The 23787-nt window shown below is 57.7% G+C and overlaps 1 protein-coding gene across 2 annotated transcripts in view; it reads left to right on the top strand.

Moving 5' to 3' along the window:
• The window catches only part of CLMN (calmin), a 93015-nt gene that overhangs the window by 63258 nt on the left and 5970 nt on the right, over positions 1–23787 (top strand). The window contains exons 5-13 of one of the 2 annotated variants that reach the window (XM_079769509.1): positions 2003–2095; positions 4092–4282; positions 6819–7012; positions 7837–7919; positions 11762–13384; positions 15688–15878; positions 20984–21044; positions 21630–21700; positions 22091–22902. In XM_079769509.1, the coding sequence (XP_079625635.1) occupies positions 2003–2095; positions 4092–4282; positions 6819–7012; positions 7837–7919; positions 11762–13384; positions 15688–15878; positions 20984–21044; positions 21630–21700; positions 22091–22247 (2664 nt within the window). In that variant the 3' untranslated portion in view covers positions 22248–22902. Of the gene's footprint in view, positions 1–2002; positions 2096–4091; positions 4283–6818; positions 7013–7836; positions 7920–11761; positions 13385–15687; positions 15879–20983; positions 21045–21629; positions 21701–22090; positions 22903–23787 lie in introns of those variants that run through there. The other variant, XM_079769508.1, reaches the window with a different exon arrangement.

Below are 23787 nucleotides of genomic sequence, written 5' to 3'. Positions count from 1 at the left end.
TCCCAGAGCCGCTGGTTCAGTAGGTCTGGGGCAGGATTTGCGTTGGTAAGGGGTTCCCAGGAGATCAATCTGGGGCCCACACTTAGAGAACCATTGCCTTGAGAACCATTGCTAAGAGCGTCATCTGGGGTCAGCAGTTGAATAAGTAGCTAATGTCCTAAGGGTTTCTCAGATGGGCACGTTTTAGCCAATCAGCAGGCTATTTGGTAATGACCCCGAAACTCCAGGAGCAGCCTTATCCGGCACGCGGCGGCTGATTACCCACGGGCGATTCTCGTTCCCATCGTGGCCCAGGATGGCCGGTGTCATTGCTCTGCGCTTGTCCACAGCCGTGTTCACGCTGCAGGGGTGGGGCTCATAGCGTAGCATGCACAGACCTGTCCTGGAGAAGATGACTGACCCTGGGCACGTCACGTCCGACCTCGCTGGAACTTCCTCACCTGAAATGCCCGGCTAACAGAAGTGCCTACGTGGAGGGGCTGGTGTGGGGGCGAACTGAGGTAATACCAGGTGCACCGGTTAATGATGCGGACTTTGTAATCAAAGAAAACACGATCGTTTCAAGAGAAACATCAAAAGTGCTTTATTCAAAGGAATGTCCATCGCTAGCTACACATTTCCCCATCTTTCAGGTAATTTGTGGGTACCGTCCCAATAGAACTTTTCTTGTTTTGAGGCAGACCATTCAGAGACCCCATTTTCCACTTCTTGGTACATTTTGAAGTGCTGCTCAGAAAGTGCGTGTGCCATAGATCGGAACAAGAGGTAATCTGAAGGAGCAAGGTCTGGTGAATACCGCGGGTGGGTTAAGACTTCCCAGGCAGGATCTTTTAACGTGTCTTTAATTGGTTTTGAAGTATGTGATGTTGCATCATCATGAAGCAAAATTACTGGCCCATTAATTTCTGGCCCATTCTGGTCATTTTACGATCAAAGCATGGTTCAAATTGATTATTTGTTGTCAGTAGCGATCAGTATTAACGGTTTCACCTGGTTTTAGAAGCTCATAATATACCACACCTTCCTGATCCCACCAAACACAGAGCATTGTCTTCTTTCCGAAGCGATTTGGCCTTGCAGTCGATGTTGATGGTTGACCTGGATCAACCCATGATTTTGTGCATTTGGGATTCTCAAAATAAATCCACTTTTCATCGCCAGTCACAATTCGATGCAAAAAAGACTTTTCTTTTGTGCTGTTGAAGCAACATTTTACTGACGACTTTTCGGTTTTCCATTTGTCTTTCGTTCAGTTGATGTGGCACCCATTTTCCTTCCTTTAAAATTTTACCCATTGCTTGTAAAAGATCAGAAATTGCTTGCTGAGCAACATTTAATCTTTCTGCAAGTTGTTTTTGAGTTTGACACGCATCTTCATCCAATAATGCTTGTAATTGTTGGTCTTCAAACTTTTTCGGTTGACCTGGACGTTCTTTGTCTTTCACATTGAAATCATCACTTTTAAAGCATTAAAACCAGCGTTCACAAGTATCTTGAGATGGAGCATGTTCACCATAAGCTTCCCGAAGTTATGATAACTTTTTCTTCAAAATAAAGTATTAAAACTTCCCGCAAATGCTCTTTTTTTGCGGGGTCACGAAATTCAACATTTTTAAGTGTAAAAATATGATGTTAACACCTTCAGCAAATTTGACATATGAAGTTTTGAAGCTTGCTGTCAATACAACAAAAATAACATACATTTCAAATCGCATATGCATCCACATATGTGTAACTCCATCGATTGAAAGGAATCCGCATTATTAACCGGTGCACCTGGTACGTGTAAGGAGCTTAGCCTGGTGCCTGTGCGGGGTAAGTCCTATGTGGGTGATGGTGAATCACCCCTCCGCACACTTCTGCCTGCGGGCCCTGAGAGGCGGCCTCGGGCAATGCTGAGCAGCACACGTGACAGAGAGACAGGCCCACGAGGGCATCAGAAAACAACCTGTTTTCCTCGGACGTGGCCGCCCCGCTAAGCTCATCCGTTGCTTCCCTGCAGGTGAAACTGGTGAGCATCGACGCGGCAGAAATAGCAGACGGCAACCCCTCTCTGGTTCTCGGGCTGATATGGAACATCATTCTCTTCTTCCAGGTACGAGCCTTGCCTTTCTGTCACGCGCGGTAACAGTCTCCTCGCGTCTGCTCGGGGCCAGCAGCACGGAGTGGGGCCAGATCGAGGCGACAGTGGGATTCAGTTCCCGGCAGGTTTTGGCTTCTCTGTTTCCTGGAAAAGAACCGGAGGGCTCCGGTAGCTAGAGATTCGAGTCCCCGTGATTTTAAAAGTGGTGAGAGCGCTGTTCCCCAGGAGAGTCTATCCAGCCTCTTGGGAATGGAAGAATTAAATATTTGCCTCGAAAAAGTGACTTTATTCTCCAGTGTCACAGGAACTGGGGAAATACGTCCGAAGATTGAGCATGGTAGAGTTCCTTTCCTACAGCGAGCCGGGCTCATCAGAGAGTAAAGGCCCGCCCGAAACAGCTGTAGGAAGAGGCACGTGGGGCGGGAGACGTCACTTTCCATCCGTAGCAACGTCAGCCTCTGCTTGGAAACGCAGGCGTTACGGAGAGGGGCCGGGCCGGGGCCGGGCTGCGAAGGCGGCGTTGACAGTCACGCTCACGCCCTCTCCCGGGTAGAAGGAGCTGCCGGTTCACCTCTCACGCCCCTCGTTGGAAAGAGAACGCGGGCGCATCACTGGACTGCCCTCCCGAGTACAGTGCCCTCGATGGCGGCCATGGGCTGGGGTTTGGGCTCAGTGCTTACGTTTCAGGGAGGGACGAGCCCAAACGAAGTCTGGATGGGACAGACCAAGTTCTAGGTGAGCCTTGAACTTGCACAACCAAAGACCCTCTCTCTGAGCCTCAGTTCCCGCATCTAGGAAAAAGGGGGCCTGGTCATGATGCGTGGTGAGCAGGAAGACAAGCTGTGTGGTCAGCTGTGTTATCTCCAGGCTCAGTTTCTCCCCGAGAGCTGCCGGAAACACCCTGAAGATGTGTGCAACGTCAAGGCCTTCCGTCCCCCCAGATCAGTGGTCGGCAAACTGCGGCTCGCGAGCCACATGCGGCTCTTTGGCCCCTTGAGTGTGGCTCTTCCACAAAATCCCACGGCCTGGGCGAGTCTATTTTGAAGTGGTGGCGTTAGAAGAAGTTTAAGTTTAAAAAATTTGGCTCTCAAAGGAAATTTCAATCGTTGTCCTGTTGGTATTTGGCTCTGTGGACTGATGAGTTTGCCCACCACGGCCCCAGACCATCACCCATTCATTTGTACCTGTCTGTTGAGTTTCTGCTGTGTGCCAGGCTCTGGGCATGCCCAGTCCTCAGTCATGACCTCTGGGCTTATCAGTGAGTCCGCCGTGTCGTACAGAGCTCCTTGGGGCAGGCCACCTCCGGGTGTGAGCCGAGTGCTGGAAGGGCCCCAAGCAGGAGCCGCTACCTCGGAGGGGCGAGGGCAAGGAGGCACACTTCCATCCATCACGCCAGCCTACAGGGAGGGACATCAGGGCTGGGTTTTGACGGGTGGGTAGGAGTGTGCTAGACCAGTGCTTCTCAGACTTGACTGTGCACACGAATCGAGGGGAGAGGCGGGGGGGAGGAGGGGTGGGGGTGAAACGCGGATTCTGACTCTGCGGGTCTGGGGCAGGGCCTGGGCGTCCGCCCCTCTCACACGTGCCCCGTGATGGGAACCACCTTTTGAGTGGCCGGGACTTCAGAGATGCAGAAAGGGACATCCAGGCAGCAGGACCGGAAGAGCACAGGCCACGGGCTTGGAAGAGCGCGCTGTGTTCTGGGAGCCATAGGCCACGACGTGAGAGGACAGGGGAGTCCGGCCAGGAAGACCTGCGTGCGGAGTCTGGCCACAGCTACAGACACTCGGAGAGAGATGGCTCCCCGGACTGTCACTGCCCGCGCGACCAGGCACACGCGACGGGCAGGCCACCCTGCGCGCGGCCCTGCCCCCTGCCCCGTGTCGGGAAGGGGCCTGTCCCTGTCTGCATGAGCCGCTCCTCCACTCGGGGTCCCTAGGCTCCCGGGGTCAGACGAGGGTTTGCTCGGGGTCTGTCCCGGGGTCTGAAATGGTTCTTTTCCTTCCAGATTAAGGAGCTCACGGGCAACCTCAGCAGAAACTCTCCACCGTCCAGCCTGTCGCCCGGCTCCGGGGGCACCGACTCCGACTCCTCCTTCCCCCCCACGCCCACCGGCGAGAGGAGCGCGGCGCTGTCGGTGAAAGACCAGAGGAAGGCCATCCGGACGCTGCTGGCGTGGGTGCAGCGGAAAACGCGCAAGTGAGCCACCGCCGGGCGCGGCCAGGCAGGGGAGCAGGACCCCCGGGTGGGCGCCGCGCGGGGGGCTGGCGGCCGTGAGGTTCTGCGCCCGTTCCGTGCCTGTGCTGCAGGGAGCCTGGCAGGGCAGGCCGCCGGGCGTTTCCAGGGTTTGTGCTCAGAGAACTGTGTTTGCAGAATGCGGTCCGCAGAAAGCTCATGAGAGGACCGGAAATCCGAGCAGGGGGCCTGCCCCCGCGTCCACTCCCACAGAAGGGCTGTCCCTGGGTCCTAACAGCACGTGCATATTTTCTTACGAAGGGCCCAGGTGTCGTCCGGTCTGCACCCACTTAAAAGCTAGTAACAGTAAAGGCGGTCGCTGAGCAGTTAGGTTTGGCCTTTCCAAAATGCACACCGCGAGTTGGAGCAGGGTTCCTGGCCTCCTGTGTGACCCTGCGCGGCGGTAGGCAGGGCCTTTCAGCCGTTTGGCATCGGGCCTTTACCTGGTGGTGGCCGGCAGCCCCGGGGCCTCGGGCTGTGGGCAAGGCTGGGGAGAAAGCCAGGCCGCGCGGGGCGAAAGCCACACCAGCTCAGGGCACCTCCGCTCTGCCGTGCACACGCTGGGTGAACTCCCTGGTGAGCCGCGTTCCCGCCGGCCACAGCTGCAAGGTGGGAACTTTTCACCCGCTGCCCTGCAGGGTGGTTAGGCTGAGATGGTAGAGACCCCGGGAAAGCGCCTGCGTGGTTCCAGCACGTTCCAGCACCGCAGAGATCCAGTCCCTTCTCCCCGTGTGCAGGGTCAAAGGTGAAAGGAAGCAGGTGGGAGTGAGGCTGGGTCTTTGGCGTTTTGATTGAGGGGCAGAGCACGGTGGAGTTGATGTATGCGAACAGTCATTACATGTTGTTTAAAAAGAAATCAATCCCATGAACCAGGAGATCATGGTTCGGTTCCCTGTCAGGTCACATGTCCGCGTTGCAGGCCCGATCCCCAGTGGGCGTGTGCAGGAGGCAGCCCATCGGCATTTCTCTCTCTCATCCATGTTTCTCTCTCTCCCTCTCCCTTTCTCTCTAATAAAAGTAAATAACCAGAGAGAGCCGGGGTGATGAGGAAGGGAGGTGTCCTTGGGGTGAGGCCGCAGTTCTGAGTCTCCATGGCTGCAGGCCGTGGCTCCAGGACTCTGTGCCTGTGACAGAATGTCACGGGGCATACACCACCCGTGAAAAAGAAGCTGGTGAGACCCGCAAGGCCTGGAGCTTCATTGATCATCTGCTCCGATGTTGGTGCCCTGGCTTAGACACACTCTGGGACGTACGGTGCTCGCTGCTTTTCAGCTTCTTGTGAATCTTAATGATCTATATATATAAAAGCCTAAGCAAACAGACAACCGGATGACTAGCCGGTAACTATAACATGCACTGACCACCAGGGGGCAGACACTCAACGCAGGAGCTGCCCCCTGGTGGTCAGTGCGCTCCCACAGCGGGAGTGCTGCTCAGCTGACGGGGGCACCAGACGCCGGCTCACAGCTGGCGAACGCAGCTGCAGTGGTGGGTGTCCTCCCGCCTCTCCTGCCTCCGCGGCAGTGCTACCGAGCCATGGCAGCAGCGGGCGCAGTGGGGCCGGGTGAGCGGGAGCGGTAAGGTGCCCAGCCCAGGCTTGGGCTCCTCCCCCTGCCTGCCGCTTTGCGCACTACTGCATCCCTGGGGGATGTCGGCCTGCCAGTTTTGGTCTGATCCCCTGGCCTGTGGGGATCAGGCGGAAACAGGCAGGCCGACATCCCCTGAGGGGTCCCGGATTGCGAGGGGGGCAGGCCAGGCTGAGGGACCCCACCGGTGCATGGATCCATGCCCTGAGCCTCTGGTTCCTAATAAAAAAGGTGGGGCCATTGGTTTGTTTCCAGAGAACTCGGTGACCACCGTGGGGAAACGGGCAGGTCTCGGGGTGGTTTCTAAAGGAAATCAGTGCCGGCAGCATCAGCTCTCTGCGTCCCTCACAGATGACATTAGCTGCCACTTAGTGGGTGGCTCCGGGTGCTGCCTGCGTGGCCCGTTGGGTGTCCGCCTGCCGTGGCCGCTCTTGGGGTTCAAGCTAGTATTCTCTACGGCCGCCACCAGGAGGTCACAGTGGGGGATCCCTGTTTATCCCTGAGGAGCCTGAGGCCTGGCAGGTGCAGGACTTGCCCAAGGCCACGGCCCGGGAAGTCCGGGTGGTGGGGGGGGAGCAGCGGGGTGCAGGGGGACTTTCTGGCTCCATGTTATCACAGCACATGCCGTCTGCTGTCCGGAATGTCCCTGATGAGATGGCATTACATCATTGCTCCCTGTCTATCTGGACCTCGGGGAACACGAGACCTGCGTGGCCTCCTCGTAGGAGCATACCTTCCCCTTCCGCTTGTCCAGAGGGAAACGTGATGGCCCCGTGCAGCTCTCTGGAGCTCAGGGCGCCCGGCCTCATGCGCTCAGCCGCCCCCGGCCGCACTCGGAGGCAGGACGAGCGGCTGCTGCGTGCTGACCCCGTTGGCGGCTCTCCTTCCTGGGGCCGCCCGCTGCTTTCCCGCAGGTACGGCGTGGCGGTGCAGGACTTCGCGGGCAGCTGGAGGAGCGGGCTGGCTTTCCTGGCTGTGATCAAGGCCATTGACCCCAGCCTGGTGGACATGAAGGCGGCCCTGGAGGACTCCATGCGGGAGAATCTGGAGAAGGCTTTCCGCATCGCGCACGACGCCCTCCACATCCCCAGGCTCCTGGAGCCGGAAGGTAGCGGCGGCTCTCGCGCTCTCTTCCTTCCTAACGGTTCTCATTGTCTGTGTTGCACATGCTGTCCCGGGAGCACACACACAGAAATCCCATGGGGACGTTTAATAACACCTACATTCCTACCGCCGGGGTCATCTCTCCGGTATTTTTCTATGCATTTAATTGTTTTTTTTAAAACATAATGGGGCCATTCCGTGTATGCCTAGTTTTGTCTCTTCTTTTTTTTTTTGCTTGACATTTTAATTTTGACATCCGTGTTTTGCGTGTGGCTAGAATGTCTTCATGAGCTGTTTTGATTGGCTGCATCACGGACCACCTCGTGGGCTCTCCTGCCGCGGGTGCGCCCCGGGCTGTTGGAAACGGTCCTGTTTGCATGTCGCTGCGCGACTCGCTGAAGGACGCCCCGTGCCTCTCAGTGCTCCCTCCGGCCCAGGCCCGTCCGTGTACAGGACACGCCCTTTCCCGGCGCGTGGCTGTCACTGTCAAAGTGGCTTCCCCGTGGGTCAGGCTAGTGCGGGACGCCCTCCGGCAGCGAGGAGGGGTCCTGGGTCACCGCACCGCCGACAGAGCTGCCGTGAGCTCGCGGCTCCCAGTGGAGGGACGGAGGAGTGATGGATGACCTTGGGGATAAGGAGCCCCGGGTTCTGCACTCGGGCCCCGTTCACCAGCCACGGTCCAGCGATCCCCCTCTCGGCCTGCTTCCCCGCCAGCGCAGGACGGGGAAAACCGCAGCGGCCAGGGCTCCCTCACACCAGGCGCCGCACGATCCTCTTGGAAGGCCGCGTGTCCGTGTGTCCTTCTAACGCCCGTGTCTCTCTCAACAGACATCATGGTTGACACGCCGGACGAGCAGTCTATCGTGACCTACGTGGCCCAGTTTCTAGAACATTTCCCGGAGCTGGAAGCCGTATGTTGGTTTTCCTTGCCTTTAATTCTGAAACTGTACATTTCCATTCGCTGAACCGGGCTTGGGCGGTGTTGTTCGGGGAGTGGGCATCATCAAAACTTGATCTCCAGCCCCTCGAGCGTCGCCCTGCCCCGTGTTAATTTCAAAATCACGTCTGACGTGTATTATGTGAGAAGCAGGACGGGAAGTTAGGCAGCCACGCCTCCTGCAAACCTCTTCACATACCAAACTGCATTAAGGTTATAAAAGATGCTCGCATGTAATAAGGGTAACTTTCCTGATTTTTTAGATGTCAGATAGAACATTTTAGCAGTCTACCAGATTTTATCAGAGGGTGAAAATTTATAAAAGACAGTGTTCAAAACACACCTTTAACAGTTTTTTTTAAATGTATTTTTATTTATTTTACAGAGGAAGGGAGAGGGAAAGAGAGATAGAAATACCAATGAGGAGAGAGAATCATTGATTGGCTGCCTCCTGCATGCCCCCGGATCAAGCCTACAACCTGGCATGTGCCCTTGGCTGGAATCGAACCTGGGACTCTTCAGTCCACAGGCCGACACTCTATCCACTGAGCCAAACCGGCTAGGGCTGTTATTGTTTTTACAATAATACAATATATAGTCTAATATATTAAATTGTGTAGCTGTATACGTTATACAATATCTATATATATAAAAACCTAAGCGACTGTTCGATGGTTTGACCAGTAGCTCTGATGCACACTGACCACCGGGGGGCAGACGCTCAACGCACAGGCATGTAAACATGGAACAGACTGATGAACCTCAGAGAGAAGGGGGTGGGGGGAGGGCGGGAAGAGATTAACCAAAGATCTTCTATGCATACTAGAGGCCCGGTGCACGCATTCATGCACCCGTGGGGTCCCTCAGCCTGGCCTGTGGGGATTGGGCTGAAACCAGCATTCCGACATCCCCCGAGGGGTCCCGAATTGGAGGGTGGAAGCCAGGCCAAGGGACCCCATTGGGGCACGAATCCATTTGATATAATACCAGGGCCTCTAGTATGATATAATAATATTTTGTAAATTTCCTAGTCCATGACTAAACTCGGGGATACTTAGCCCTGAGCTCTTAGAGATGTGGGCAAAGTGTGAAATCAGCTCAAACTTAGGGTGTTTGTAGGCGTCACAGCCAGGATTCAGCAGTTCTGACACTTGGGTCTCCCCAGGGCTGCAGGCTGGGGCGGAGGAAGGAGAGGGGGGACCTGAGGAAGTCGCCCTGAGTCCCAGAACATAGTGCGTCACCACAGAACAGTCCGCATACATCCCCAGCGGAGGACAGGCGGCAAGTCCCAGCTGATCTAGGCACCCATCGAACTGTTCCTTGGCAGCTCAGCTGAGCTTAGTTCATTTCAACAGACACTCTTCAAGCCCTAGCCATCCGTGCACCAGATACTGTGCCCAGCTCGATGCCCCAGTTTATTGTGGTTAAAGGTACCATATGCACTTGAAAAGAAGGTGTCTTCACATTCTTTAAGTATCAATTAGGTCGGGTTGGTTAATGTGCTGTTCTCATATTCTACAGGCATACTGCTATTTTTTCTTCCTTTCCTATCAGTGAGTGTGAGAGAGAAATGTTTAACATCTCCAACTCATGATCGTGGGTTTATTTTTCTTAGCTCTGTCCGTCTTTGCTTCGTGTATGCTGAAGCCATGCTGTAAACGCATACACGTTTAGGATGGTTGTATCATCCTGGCGACGCGGTGGTGGTAGTTTTACGCAGGTTCTTTCTTTCTCTTGCCGGGTACTTTGTCAGATAGAAATATGTAGCCATACCAGCTTTCTCATGCTATTTGCATGCTATATCGTTTTTATTTTTTAAAATATTTTTATTGATTTCAGAGAGGAAGGGAGAGGAGAGAGAGATAGAAACATCAACGATGCGAGAGAATCGCCTATCGGCCGCCTCCTGCATGCCCCACACTGGGGGTCAAGCCCACAACCTGGGTACATGCCCCAACAAGGAATCAAACCCTGACCTCCTGGTTCATAGGTCAATGCTCAACCACTGAGCCACGCCGGCTGGGCTGCATGCTATATCTTTTTCCTTCTTTTTCTTTGCAGCGTGTGTACTAATATTTATACACATCTCTTATAAACAGCTTATAGTCAGGTCTTGCTTTCTATCTGTTCTGACAAGAATTAGCATGTCATTGAATGAGTGTGTTTGTGGCCACTTAAGCGATTCCATCTACCAGCTTGACTTGCTCTCCACTGGTCCTGCCTGGTCTGCGCTCCTTCATTCTCCCTGCCTGACCTGTTCTGGATGATTCAGTTATTCTTTTGTTTCCATTTTAGCTCCACTGTGGGCTTTTGAGCTACATCTCCTGGTATTATCTTCTTAGGAGTTGTTCCAGGGGTTGTAATACTCATCTTAAACATACCTCAGTCTACGGTGAATTCCTATTATAACACTTCCAGTAGAATGCATTTTTTTATATATTTAATATATGCAAACATTTGATTCCATTCACTTCCTCCCCATTCCGTTGTGCTATTACAGTCATTCGCCTCACTTCTCCAAATTCTAATCCAAATACTTGGTCACATTTTTGCTTTAAATAGTTAGGAGGCTTTTTTAAGAAAAGTTTTTAGTTTTTTATATTGACCCTATATTTACTATTTCAGGCATTTTTCATTCCCTCCTTCAGATCCTGGCTTCCCTCTATGATCACTTCTCTTCAGCCCGAAAAACTGCCTGTGTATTTCTTGTAGCATGGGTTAAACAGTTATTTCAGCATCTTTTCTTGCTGGTTCTAACCCTGGCTCATATATGGGTCTACTTCTAATGACTGTTGTTTCTCTTCACTATGGGTCTCATTCCCCTGCTTCTTGGTATCTTAACATTGTTTCTTTTATGTCAGACCGAGTGCAACATTTCCCTCCCTTTCCCCCACCCCCTAAGAATGTGGTCCTTTCCTAAGCAAGGATTTACAACGAGGAACTAATTGATTTGGCCTTCCCAGGACTCAGGAAGGGATATGGTGCCGTTTTGATTAATTTTGGCTTTCTGGTTTCACCTAGTTTTAAGATGAGGTCAACACACTGATTCCACCAGTGCACTGGGTACCAACCACTGCACTACCCCGAGGTCGCTCTCTGCTTTGCAGCCCTGCCCACAGCTGTTTCCTGCTCAGCAAATGGCCCCGTGGGGGAGAATTATGATTCTGTCAGAGGATCTGGTTTTCCATTTGGGGTCCTTTCCGATTCCTACCTGCCCACACTGTCAGTGAAGAGGTGGCTGATCTTCCCTTATGTCAGGTGGTCAGCGCTCCGCCTGTCCTTCCCCAGACTCGGCAGCGGCCCACAGAAGCTGACAGCCACCTGTCCTGTGTGGCTCAGAGGTTGAACGTCAACCTTTGAACAGGAGGTCACTGTTGGATTCCCGGTCAGGGCAATGCCCGGGTTGTAGGTTCAGTCCCCAGTAGGGGGTGTGCAGGAGACAGCTGATCATTGATTCTCACATCAGTGATGAGAGAGAATCATTGATCTATCTCTCTCTTCCTCTCCCTCTCTGAAATCAATAAAAATACATTGGGGTGGGTGGGAAGAAGCTGAAAATCTTTGCTCACTTAGAAGGGCTCATCCTACTTACAGTTTAGTTCACTGAGATTTCTCTGCATCCAGAGCTGGAAAAATATAGTCTTTGTTAAATACTTTGGCAGCAACAGTAGTCTTTGGCAACCACTCGCACGTGAGTTAGAACCCTGGGCATTAGATCTGAAGCGGCCTTCCTGCTTTGGGTTTGCCCTTGGACGGGGGGGGGATACGTCGTACTTCAACGCGCTGCTGACGTCACGCTGCCCTGTTTCTCCGCAGGAGGATTTTGTGGACGCAGATAAAGACGCCCCTATCGAGTCCACCTTCGTCCGCATCAAAGAAACGCCCTCGGAGCAGGAGAGCACCGTCTTCTATGTGACTGACGACGGGGAGCGGGCCTACACCGTCAACCACGACACCAGCCACCCGCCCCCCTCCAAAGTCTTTGTCTGCGACACGCCCGAGAACTGGAAGGAATCCCGCCCCAGTGGCAGTTCTGGCCCCGTGCCCTCAGACAGCCTCATCGAGGTCTCATGGCAGGGCATGGACCGGGACACCCACGGGGCCTCAGAGAGGACCTACAGCCTCAGCGAGCCACCTCCAGAATCTTCCATCTTATCCAGAAAGGACAACCACAGGTCCAGCTCCCTGCCCATCAAGAAAACGGTGCACTTTGAGACAGACATCTTCAAGGACGCCTCCTGCAACAAGGACCCCGTCCACAGCCAAGACTTCGACTTCGAAGGCGGCCGGAGAGGGACGAAGGACTGGTGGAAGCAGGACGGGCGCGTCCCGGTGGTCGCCGAGGAAAAGCCGAAGCAGGACGCCCCGGGGGCCCCGGAGGCAGCCTCGGACCAGGCCCTGGGTGATATTTCCCTGGCGGACAGCAGGACCGGGCCTTCTCCCACTGCCCAGAGCTCTGCCCCCGGGAACCGGGCCTCGGAGCGGCCGGCCGGCCCGGGCGAAGAGAGCCGCCCCCGCGCGCTCCTCGGAGAGGAGACGGTGACGGCCGACCCCTCGGAGGTCATCGAGGTGACGCTGCAGACCGTGGAGGCGATGGACGAGGAAGACGACTTCGAAGGCATTCCCCTGAAAGCCTCTAAGTTTAACAGTGACCTCGTCGACTTCGCCTCCACCAGCCAGGCTTTCGGCGAGGACCCCCCGCCTCCTGAGGACAGGCCCGCGGAGGAGCAGGCCCCGGAGGAGCAGGCCGAGAAGCTGGGCAAGAGGAGAAGCAAATCGGCCCACAGGATGGAAGCTCCCGACGATCCGCCGGAAACGCCCGAGCAGGAAGACGGCGGCTGTGTGCTGGCCCCCGAGGAGGAGCCGGCGGGTAAGAAGCCGGAGGTGTACGAAAAGGCGAAGCGCAAGTCCCCGCGGCCCCCGCGCGGGGAGGAGGAGGGGGAGGCCGAGGACCCCCCGGAGTTGGGTGGAAACTTGCCCTCCAACCCGCCCAGCAGCCAGGTCAGCCTGGAGACCCTGGGGAGCCACAGCGAGGAAGGCCTGGACTTCAAGCGCTCGCCGCCCCTCTCCAAGGTCTCGGTCATCCCCCACGACCTCTTCTACTACCCGCACTACGAGGTGCCCCTGGCCGCCGTCTTGGAGGCGTACGCGGAAGGCCCCGAGGATTTTAAAACTGAAGACGTGGACTTTGAAGACCCGGAGGACTACCTGTCTGACCTGGAGCCGAGGGAGGACGAGGACGAGCCCGAGGCCTCCGAGAGCAGCGGCAGCTTCGGGGGGCTGGGGGACGACCTCTCGCACTCCCCCGCCCAGGAGCCCGACCGGGGCCGGGGGACCCCGGCGGCCAAGCCGGCCTCGGACCCTCCCCCCGCCGCCCTGGCCCCAGAGGACCACCAGCCGAGGGAGGCCGAGGCCCGCGCCCCCGCGGAGAGCCAGCAGGTATGGGGCCGCCCCTGGGGAGTTCTGGCTCTCGGAGCTCAGCTCCTGTCCCAGCACAGCCCCCTCCCAGGGCCCCGCCAGTCTCGTGGGCTCGGACGGTCTCTCCCAGGAGAGGTGAGCGTTTGCCATGAAGGTTTGGGCTCTGGAGACCCCGCCCTGACAGGGCCTGCAATCGGGAGACAAAGGTGTGTTTTGCAGGGTAGTTTGGGGTGAAAGGTGAAGGTAGGGTGCACTGAACCCCAAGATAGACGACGATGCCCTGGCTCACGCAGTGGACGGGGTGGAGGGAGAGGCCCAGAGGCCTCAGAGGAATGAGCCGGCTTGCCGCTGGGGGGCCTCAGGAGGAAGGGGTCTGAGCAGCCTGGTGAGGCGTTCAGGGCTCAGGCCAGCGTGGTCGCTTGCGTTGATGGGTTTGCCAGCTCTGCACAGGGGTGCGTAGCCCCCAGGAGCGCAGTGGGAGCTCCTAGGAGGTGAGCGTGGCAGGGCCATTGGCCCTTGGAGAGGGGGCACTCACTCTCTGTCCATCTTGGGGTGGAGAAGAGGGCTGGGTGGTTCCCCAGGGGCCCACTGCCATCTCCCCGTTTGCCCCCACGTGAAGGAACCCGATCCCGGTCCTCCACCCCACCCTACCTGCTGTCTGCGGCTTGTGGGAAGCCAGCCCTGTCCCAGAAGGCTCTTCCCGCCAGAAACCCCACGATCCAGGGGTTAGAAATGTCCCTCAGGGAGCTCAGGTCTTGGGGTCCTCAGATTGGGGGGCCATGACAGCAAATGGGGCTATTCTCTGGGTGGTTATGAGCCAAAAAAATCTCTTTTAGGACAAAAGACAGGGGACCGAGTGTTGGTGGAAAGAAAGCCGGTGTTGCCTCTGCCCCTCTGTGATACTGGAAATGGCTAATTAGGGGCTCAGCCCCCTCCCCCTGCCCCCGGCCGGCTGAACGCGGCCTATGGAATCGCGGATGTGGCGCTTCGATCTCTTCCGCTTTCCTTGCGGTCTTTGCCAAAAGCAGGTTGCACACCTGCTCGTGTGCCCGCAGGTGGCCAGGTGGTCTGGGGTGGGGCTGGGAATGGAAGCAGAGACCTGGACTGGAACTCTGATGCTGAGCCGGGTCTGCCTCTCGGCCCTGATCTGCTCCCTCTGGCTCTCCCCTGTCCACCGAGCAGGTGCGCACTGCGCTCAAGCCCACCTTGTCACTGGCCCCCGAGGGTAGCCCTGGCCTTGATCCCTGTGGGTCTGCGGAGGGAGAGGGTGCAGCTCCGAGTGGCAGGGGAGGTCTGTGAGCCTTGCCCCCTGGCAGCCAGGACAGCTCAGGAGGGAGCATTTCTCTGATACCTGGCCCTCCGTGAAAAAAGAAAAATATGCCTTCGAAAGAGACCAGAACATGGCAGGTTCTCCTAGTCTTTAAAAAAAAAAAAAAAAAAAAGGTGTCTCCTCATTTCACCTCTCAGAAAAGGTACCATTGATGACGGAGGAGGGGCTGGAGTTTCAAATTGCCGAGGGCGTTTTCCTCTCTGCACGGAGCATTGTTCTGTGGCTGCAGGGGCCTGGCCAGCTCAGTCCCCTTAGTCCACCGCCTGCCGAGCAGGTTCCTCCGGCCCCAAAGGAATTCTCCAGACTCTGCTCCAACAGTTCCCACGCTTCTTGGTTTCACTGGCGAGCACTGCCGATGCGTTTCAGAGTGTTGGCTGTAGACGCCGCTCGGAGAACGCTCCTTGTCCAGTAAATGCTAGCGGTGCCCCAGAACCCACCTTCGCCGAGGGCACCGCGAAGTGTCCTCCCACCAGCTGTACGCGTGTCTGCGTGTACACCTCTCCAAACTCGGCGACCTTTGCACCCTTGGGCCCGCCTGTGTCTCTGTTTAAGCGGGTGATGGCTGTGTGAAGGGTCCGACCCCTGCCCATTGTGAGGGACACCCTTTAGAGGAAGCACTGTCAGGTTGTGGGAAGAGGTTGGTGATTATTGTACCCATTTGACAGACAAGGAAACTGAGGGTCAGAGAGATCAAGTCCGTCGCTCAAGGTCAGAGAGCTGCCTTGGTCAGGGTTTTAAACTAGAGGCTGCGGACTCCAGACCGCATGCCATCTCACCTCACCCGTCTGGAGCATTTGAACTCTGCACGGGACAGGCGTGGGGCGGGGGGTGGGCTCCCGTCCCTGGCAGGCTGTGCTGGAGGGAACTCGTGGGAGAGGCAGAGTTAGAGGGGGCCCCTCTGGGCCTTGGAATCCAGGCGCTGGGTGGTGTCCCTCCCTCGGTGTCTCGGCGTGAAATGCTGACTTCCATTTGGTTGTCTTGTCCTTAATCCCAGGAATCCCCAAACTCGGGAAACGTAAGAAGCCCTTTAGAAGAAAAGGCGACGGAGGAATCGGTCAGCAGCAAGAAAAAGGAGAAAAAGAAGCACGTGGACGACGTGGAAAGTTCAATATTGCTCGCCCCCGGGGCCGGGCGGTCCTCGGACGACCTGGAGGAAGACCCGGGCTTCCACAGAGTCCCCTCCAGGTACGGACGTCACCGTCTCCTCGCCCGGGAGACGCAGCTAGAGAGAGAGGGTCTCGAACCCAGCACATTGTTAGTTTCTGACGTGACGGGGTTGGGGGGTGGGACTGGCAGCAAAGGAAACTTCGTAAGAAGGTTCTTCCGATTCACACCAAATTCGTCTGGCAAGGTGGCCTTTTGCCAGAATCAGAAACCGACGCCTCAGCTCTCCACCTGGGTCCCCGCCGGCCCTCACCGTCACGAGACCTGCCGAGGAGCAGCGCGGGGAAGACGGGGGCCTGCCTCCTTCCTCCTCCAGGTCCCCGCGGGGCAGTAGCAGCGAGCAGCGACGTGGCTGGCCCGCGGGAGGCGTGGGGTGTGAAAAGCAATGGCCTTGGAGCCTCGGCCGGCCGGCCCGGCCCGCAGACGGCCGCGGGTTGGGCGGTTAGAAATGGAACTTCGCTGACGGTCAGCGTCTCCCAGACCTGGCAGCGCTGAGCCGCGTGGGTCCGGAGGGGACCTTGCACGGCTGTCACATGGAGTTTGGACCTTAGTACTGTGGCTTCGCCCGGGAGTTTGGTTCTAAAGCGCTAAGGACGGTTCCTTTATCTCAGGGAGGATCGTGAACTTGGACTGATGGGCACGAGGTGTGTAGCGTGCATCTACTCTGTCACTCCAAGGCCACCGGGTGGGCCGGATCTGTCCCAGGGAAAATACTTAACTGCTGACTCCAGGGGACCCTGGCCTCCCCATTGCCACTCCTTGTCGTGGTGGTCTCTGTTTGCCCTCAGTGGTCAGGCATCTCCCATGCGTTTCCTCCTTAACTCCCCCGGCACCCCCAGAGGCAGGGGCTAGGATCGGGCCTCCTGATGGCGGACAAGGAGGCTCGCAGCCCTCAGCCCAGGACGCCGCAGCGCGGGGTCTCGGACTCAGACCTGTGGGGCTGCACCACCCACATGCTCTCCTGCCCCTCACTGCCTGTGCAGGGGGGCATCCTGGCTGCTAAGGGAAGCTGTTGAGGTTTGCATTTGGAGTGGTGATCAGTCCAGACGGGAGAGCCGAGGAGTGGCTGGCAGATGCCCAGCCTCCCGCCTCCCCTCTGCCCTGCTTCGGTGGCGAGGGGGGGGGGAGGGGGGCGGCCCACATCAGGAGACTGCTACCAACTTTGGCCCTGACTCCAGAGTCCCTCTCCCTGCCCCTTTCGTGACTGTCCAGCAGACACGTATGCCTTAGCATGGAGCTGGACCTGCTGTACATGCTGCTGACACTGTAGGCACACGGCCCGGCTGCCACCTACTTGATCACAACCTGGGGTGGGGCCGAGGGTCACTCGCCAGGCCGCTCAGCTTCTCCCGAAGCAAGTTAGTTCTCAGTAACCTGTGGGCGCCGCCCTGAGGGTGCCCGCTGGGCTTGGGGACTTCCGAGGAGGTGAGTCACCTCGGGTTCAGGCCCAGCGCTGTCCTCCAGGGTCTCCCAGCTAGAGAGAGCGAAGACGGCTCCGTCCGGCCTCCTGGGACCAGGACTGGAGGGGACACCTCAGGTGTCAAGAGGCAAGCGGGGACTTTGCGGTTTAGGCCTCGGAGGCAGGTGGAGGCTCGGGATGGCGTGGGGGCTGTCCTGTGTTTGCAGTGAGCGCTGAGGACTATGTGGGATTGGCCCTGGGAGAGGGAGCGAGGGAAGGCATTGCCGGTGAAGGGAACAGCTGGGCAAGCAGCTGGCACACTGCGGGCATCAGCACATATTGCGGCAGGTGAGGGGGGGAGAGATGGCCGTGGGGAAAGGGAGCGACGGGCTGTGTGCTGAGTCCGGAGGCTCCAGCAAAACCCGTGCTGTGGGGTGAGACACGGGAGAGAGGTGGAAAGGCAGGCGGACTTCTCTGGGGAAGAGGCTGTGACCCTTCATCGCAAAGGTTCGCCTGCTCTCTGCACGGAGGGCAGTTCCCTCCCGGCTCCTCGCATAGCCCTGGGCAAAGCTGCAGCTACGGGGACCGTGCGCCAGGGGTGTGCCCCGTGGAGGCGTGCGCCAGGGGAAGCTCGAGCCCCGTGGAGGCGTGTGCAGCGGTGTGCCCCGTTGAGGCGATGCATGTGCAGGGGTGTGCTCCGTGGAGGCGTTGTGCAGGGGTGTGCTCTGTGGAGGCGTGTGCAGGGGTGTGCCTCGTGGAGGTGTGTGCAGGGGTGTGCCCCGTGGAGGCGTGTGCAGGGGTGTGCCCCGTGGAGGCGTGTGCAGGGGTGTGCCCCGTGGAGGTGTGTGCAGGGGTGTGCCCTGTGGAGGCGTGTGCAGGGGTGTGCTCTGTGGAGGTGCATGTGCAGGGGTGTGCCCCGTGGAGGCGTGTGCAGGGGTGTGCCCCGTGGAGGCGTGTGCAGGGGTGTGCCCCGTGGAGGCGTGTGCAGGGGTGTGCCCCGTGGAGGCGTGTGCAGGGGTGTGCTCCGTGGAGGCGTGTCCAGGGGTGTGCCCCGTGGAGGCGTGTGCAGGGGTGTGCCCCGTGGAGGCGTGTGCAGGGGTGTGCCCCGTGGAGGCGTGTGCAGGGGTGTGCTCCGTGGAGGCGTGTGCAGGGGTGTGCTCCTGGGTGTGACTGAGTGCGGACGGCGGGGCCCTCCTGGGCCAGGCCAGCTCACCTGCTCCCTCAGTGTGGACGGTGCGGAGTTTAAGTCAGGACCTGGCCCCAGGCGACGGAATGGGACTGAGCTCTGGGCATCTCTTCCCAGAATGCTTTTCCGACTGTCTCTTGGCTCAGTCACCACCTGTGGCTTCCTATTGGTCAAGGCAGGAAGGCCCGTTGTCCCCAGCCTGCTGGACCCTGGTGACCTGCCTCCCAGCTTCGTCTCCGTCCACCTCAGGCACCCTCCCCCCCTCCCAGCACTCCCCAGCTGGTTTTGGTTGAGGTCCTGGAATGGCCACCCTCATCCAAGTTCCTTCACCTGTGAGGACCCTCTGGCCCTGCCTGTCTCCTGCCGTGCTGCTCCCTTGGGTCCATCCCAGCTTCCCTTCCACTTCCTCCAGGCAGCCTTCTTGGATTCCTCCAGGCTGTCTTTTGCCCGCCTTTCCATGTTCTCACAGCCCCTGCTCTTGTCAAAGCAGGGTTTCTCTAACCATTTGTGGAAGAGCATGTTTACCAGGGGCTCCCATCTGGAGGCCAGCGAGCGCCCTGGGGGCGGGGAGGGCACACCAGCATTGCCCTGGCACGGCGCACAGCCTGGCTGCAGCTGGCATTCAGGAGGACTCCTGTGGGTGGACGAATAAAGGAAGGAACGTGTGCTTATAGGCAGTGGCCGGCTCCCGGGGAGAGCCGGGCTCGGCACCTGGCCCAGTGCCTGGCGCGCAGGAGGGCGCTGTGCTTGCTGGGAGAACCACGGTCAGGGAGCGGACCTCCTTAGTCCCCTGGGGATGGTCCTGTCACACACAGCCCGCCTCGAAGAAAGCGTGCTGGGCACGGCGTGGAGGGAGAGCGGGAGACCCCGCCCTGCGGGGATGCGCTTTTTGCCAGAAAACATCACTAGTGCTGCGCCCGCTCTCAAGGACACGGCACGGGGGCTCTTTTTCTCTGTGGGCGCATTTGCTGTTCTGTTCTGTTCTTTTTTTTTTTTTTTAATATATTTTATTGATTTTTTACAGAGAGGAAGGGATAGAGAGAGTTAGAAACATCAATGAGAGAGAAACATCGATCAGCTGCCTCCTGCACACCCCCTACTGGGGATGTGCCCGCAACCAAGGTACATGCCCTTGACCGGAATCGAACCTGGGACCTTTCAGTCCGCAGGCCGACGCTCTATCCACTGAGCCAAACCGGCCAGGGCTGCTGTTCCGTTCTTGGCCGTGACACCAGCCAGCAAACCAGCGCAGGCTTTGGGTGAAGGACAAGGGCTGTGGTTCCCCGAGGCCTGGCCCAGCGCCCGCCCAGCGCAGTCCCTGAGGTGCGCCCAGCGCGCAGGCAGCAGGCAGCAGGCAGCAGGCAGCAGGCAGCAGGCAGGCAGCAGGCAGCAGGCAGCAGGCAGCAGGCAGCAGGCAGCAGGCAGCAGGCAGCAGGCAGGCAGCAGGCAGCAGGCAGGCAGCAGGCAGCAGGCAGCAGGCAGCAGGCAGCAGGCAGCAGGCAGGCAGCAGGCAGCAGGCAGGCAGCAGGCAGCAGGCAGCAGGCAGCAGGCAGCAGGCAGGCAGCAGGCAGCAGGCAGCAGGCAGCAGGCAGCAGGCAGCAGGCAGCAGGCAGCAGGCAGGCAGCAGGCAGGCAGCAGGCAGCAGGCGGCAGGCGGCAGGCGGCAGGCAGCAGGCAGCAGGCAGGCTGGGTGCAGTTTGCAGAGCAGCGGGGCGGGAAGCCAGGGCTTCGCTGGGGAGTCCCTTTAGGATCCGCTCTGCATCCGATGCCTTGTTTCCGGGCCCCAGGCTGCCACACAGTAGGTCTCCCAGGAGCACACCGAGATGGCTGTCTGCCGGGCACGGTGACACCCAGCACCTCGTTTTCCTGCGGAGCAGCCGGCCGGGGCCCCTCTGACCTGCAGGGCCCTGTTGCCCCCCAGCTCTGTGAAGTGCGGGCGATCCATTTTAGCGATGAGGACAGCTGACCACAGGAGGTCAGCGATCTGTTCCACATCAGCCTCAGAGCCACGGTCAGGAAAGCAGCCCCCTCGCGCAGGAGAAGCGGAGGGCCACCCAGGGCTGGAGGGGCGGAGGGCAGCACGGCGCCTGGGACGCAGCACAGGGGCGGGGGGTGGGGTGCTGGCTACCAGGTGGTGGCCCAGGTCTGGCCTCTGCTCTTCCAACCCGTGGGTGCACCTGCAGAGGGCGTCCGGCAGGTCCCCGATGGGGGGCTGCAGGGAAAGAGAGCGCTTCCTGCTGCGAAATCCTGTGGCTTTCGCGAATGCGTGCTTTGCTTTCTACGTGGAATGCTTGCTCGCCACGTCTTCTTGTTGACGAGGGCCCGGTGTCTCTCCATCCATCCCAATATCTGTAGCACGCTCCAGCCCGCACGGCGTCCTGGGTAAAAGGTCTCATCTCCCTCGCGGGGTCCGAAGTCGCGGTTTGCCTAATCCGAACACAGAAGCGCCGGGAGGTGGGGGTGCCCCGGGAGGTGGGGGCGCCCCGCGGAGCCGCGAGGAGCCGCTGGTGACGCCAATTCAAAACGTGTGTTTATTTTTCAGGACTAGCCACAGCGACTCCAGCATTTACATCCGACGACATACTAATAGGTCTTTGGAATCGGTTAGTATGCGAATTTCTTCTTCTTCTTCTGAGCACCACTGCTAATCAATTCCTTTCCATCCTTCCTCCTCCCCAGCATGCAACAACTATACTTTTGGATAGAAGGCAAGCACATCGAAATCTTGTTGTTAAGCACAGTCCAATCGGATGTCCAGTTTGGGCAATAGGGGATGTAAATAAAGTGATGATTTTAAAGCCCAAAGGTCTCTTTGTTATATAACAAAATGCCCCCAATGCCCCCACCCCACCACCCCCAGAAAGAGAAGCTCCGTGACGGGTGCAACAGAAGCGGAGGGTCCTTGACGCTTGCAACAATGTAGCTCTGGTTGTGTTGGGACCCAAAGCACCATGGTCCGCAGCCCTGATTCAGGGGATGGGGCCACCAGTTGGGGGGAGGGGGGCCAGGGAGAGGGGGGAGTGATGTGGACATTGTTTAGCACTTGGACTTGGGAACTAGGTGTTGACAATATTGAGAGAAGCGGGGCGTGCTCGGCTTTGTAGGTTGAACATCGTTTTATTTTCCGTGTCAGAGGTTTCGTCTTTACTAATGGGGTTGCGGGGTTTTGTTTATGAATCTCACTGTAGGATCACTCTAGCTATGTTCAGCTGAGGAATGCCGCCGATCTGGACGACAGAAGAAACCGCATGTTAACCAGGTGGGTGGCTTTCCTCCAAGGGTGGTGGGGTCCCCAAGACCCTTTTCTCTGTCAGTTGTGCAGCCGGCCTTCTGCCGGCGGTGGGCGCGGGTGGCTCTTCTCCAGCGAGGCTTTGCCGGTCCCAAGGCTGAGTCTGAGCGAAGGCCCAGAAACTGACCGGTTCCAGAGAGGATGAATGGGAGCCCACGGCGCGTGGGCGGGAAGAGGGATATTAACGCACAGAAGCGCTGCTGCGTGCAGAGACAGGTGTGGGCCGTGCGCCCGCGTGTCCGCAGCATGGAGGGCAGCACGCACGGGGGTCCCGGGGAGAGCCAGGCAGCAGAGGAAGGGATGTGACCGGTGGACACGCCACCGCGCCCGACAGCCCTGTTCGTTCTGTCGCCACTGCAGGTACAATACCCAGAGGCTCACTGAGCTGATTTTACAGTTTTATGGCATCAGAGCAGACATGAAGAGGGAGTGCAAACATGCCAGGATGTCCATGAAAGTATCTCTTCCCGTGGAGGACTGGGCTCAGCTGCCGCACCGCTGTCCACTGCCCACTTAGGACCCAGCGGGCCAGGGGAACCTCTCACGCCCCGCCAGGCCTGCTCCCGTGCCTGTTCGAGTCGCTGACTCGCTCCACTCGATTGATCTTTCTTAAATGTCTGCCACCGATTTGAATGGGCTTGGAAGGACTTAAATGGTGGGAATGGAAGCCTCTGCCTGAACGTGACCCCACACCCAGGAGTGTGGTGCCCAGAATTCCACCTCTCTGGCTCCTCACAGAGCGGCCAGACCCGTTTCCCTCTCCCGCTGTGACGGGGGAAGATGAATTCACGTTTTCCGTTAGGCTTGACACGCTCCTAGGGAAACGGCGCTTAGCTTTTATGAGGGAGTCACGCGGGGAATTGGAACCCGCGAGGGGGAGACCTGCAGTCGGTTTTCCACATTGTTTTTTAAAATTACATTTTTACCGATTTCAGAGAGGAAGGGAGAGGGAGAGAAACATCAGTGGTGAGAGAGGATCATGGATCATCGGCTGCCTCCTGCACGCCCCCTCCTGGGGATCCAGCCCGCAACCTGGGCCTGTGCCCTGAGCGGGAATCCAACCATGACTTCCGGTTCACAGGTCGATGCTCAACCACTGAGCCACACCAGCCGGGCCGTTTTCCATGACTTTGAACATTTATTACCTTTGCAATAAAGAATATAGTTTAAATTTTCTCCAAAAACAGTTTTGAGAAAGAGAAAGCAACCCTGTCCGCTGTCCGTTTTCCGCATGTGAACCACTGGTTTCCTAGGCCCGTGGTCAGCAAACCGCAGCCCGCGAGCCACACACGGCTCTTTGGCCCCTTGATTGTGGCTCTTCCACAAAATACCACGTGCGGGCGCGCACGTCCGGTGCGATTGAAACTTCGTGGCCCATGCGCAGACGTCGGTTTTCGGCCTGGGCGAGTCTCTTTTGAAGAAGTGGCGTTAGAACACTCAAGGGGCCAAAGAGCCGCATGTGGCTCGCGAGCCGCGGTTTGCCAACCACTGCCCTAGGCCAAGGCTGGGAGGGAGACAGTCGGGATGGAGTCGTGTTCCCTCTCAGAACCTCCACCACAAGCCCCCAAAAGTCCCAGTGAGCTTCAAGCAGAGGCTCCCAGCACCCCTTCCAACCAGATGGTGTCCCCCAGCCCTTTCCTTGGTGAAAATTTGGAACTTCTGGGCTCTATGCACCAGGCAGAAGCTCAAGGTCACTTTAATGCTGCCTTCTGTAAAAAAAAAAAAAAGAAGAAGACAGACGAATCTGACCAAAAGCAAATCTAGTCATTAATTATTTTAAAAGCCCCAAACCAAACTTGGTGGCCGTTTTTGGTTTTTGGCTTTTGTTTCTGATGGCTGTTTTCAATGATCTGACATCAGGGAATGCTCTGTCCTTTAGATGACCCAGGAAGTCCCCTCTGTCCCTAATAACAGGACTGCCCGTGTCTAGCTGTGTGAAGGCCACTGAGGTGGAAAGGAAGGTGTCCTGGCCTGGGAGTTAGACCTGGGCCAGAGCCCGGCTCTATCCCAGTCATTGTGTGGCCTGGGCAAGCCCCGTCACCCCGTGAGTCTCAGTA

Source organism: Cnephaeus nilssonii (assembly GCF_951640355.1).
Source record: "Cnephaeus nilssonii genome assembly, chromosome: 4".
Classification (NCBI taxonomy): Eukaryota; Metazoa; Chordata; class Mammalia; order Chiroptera; family Vespertilionidae; genus Cnephaeus; species Cnephaeus nilssonii.
The sequence above is the reverse complement of the archived record's forward strand: the minus strand, read 5'-3'. Positions and strand labels throughout refer to the sequence as shown.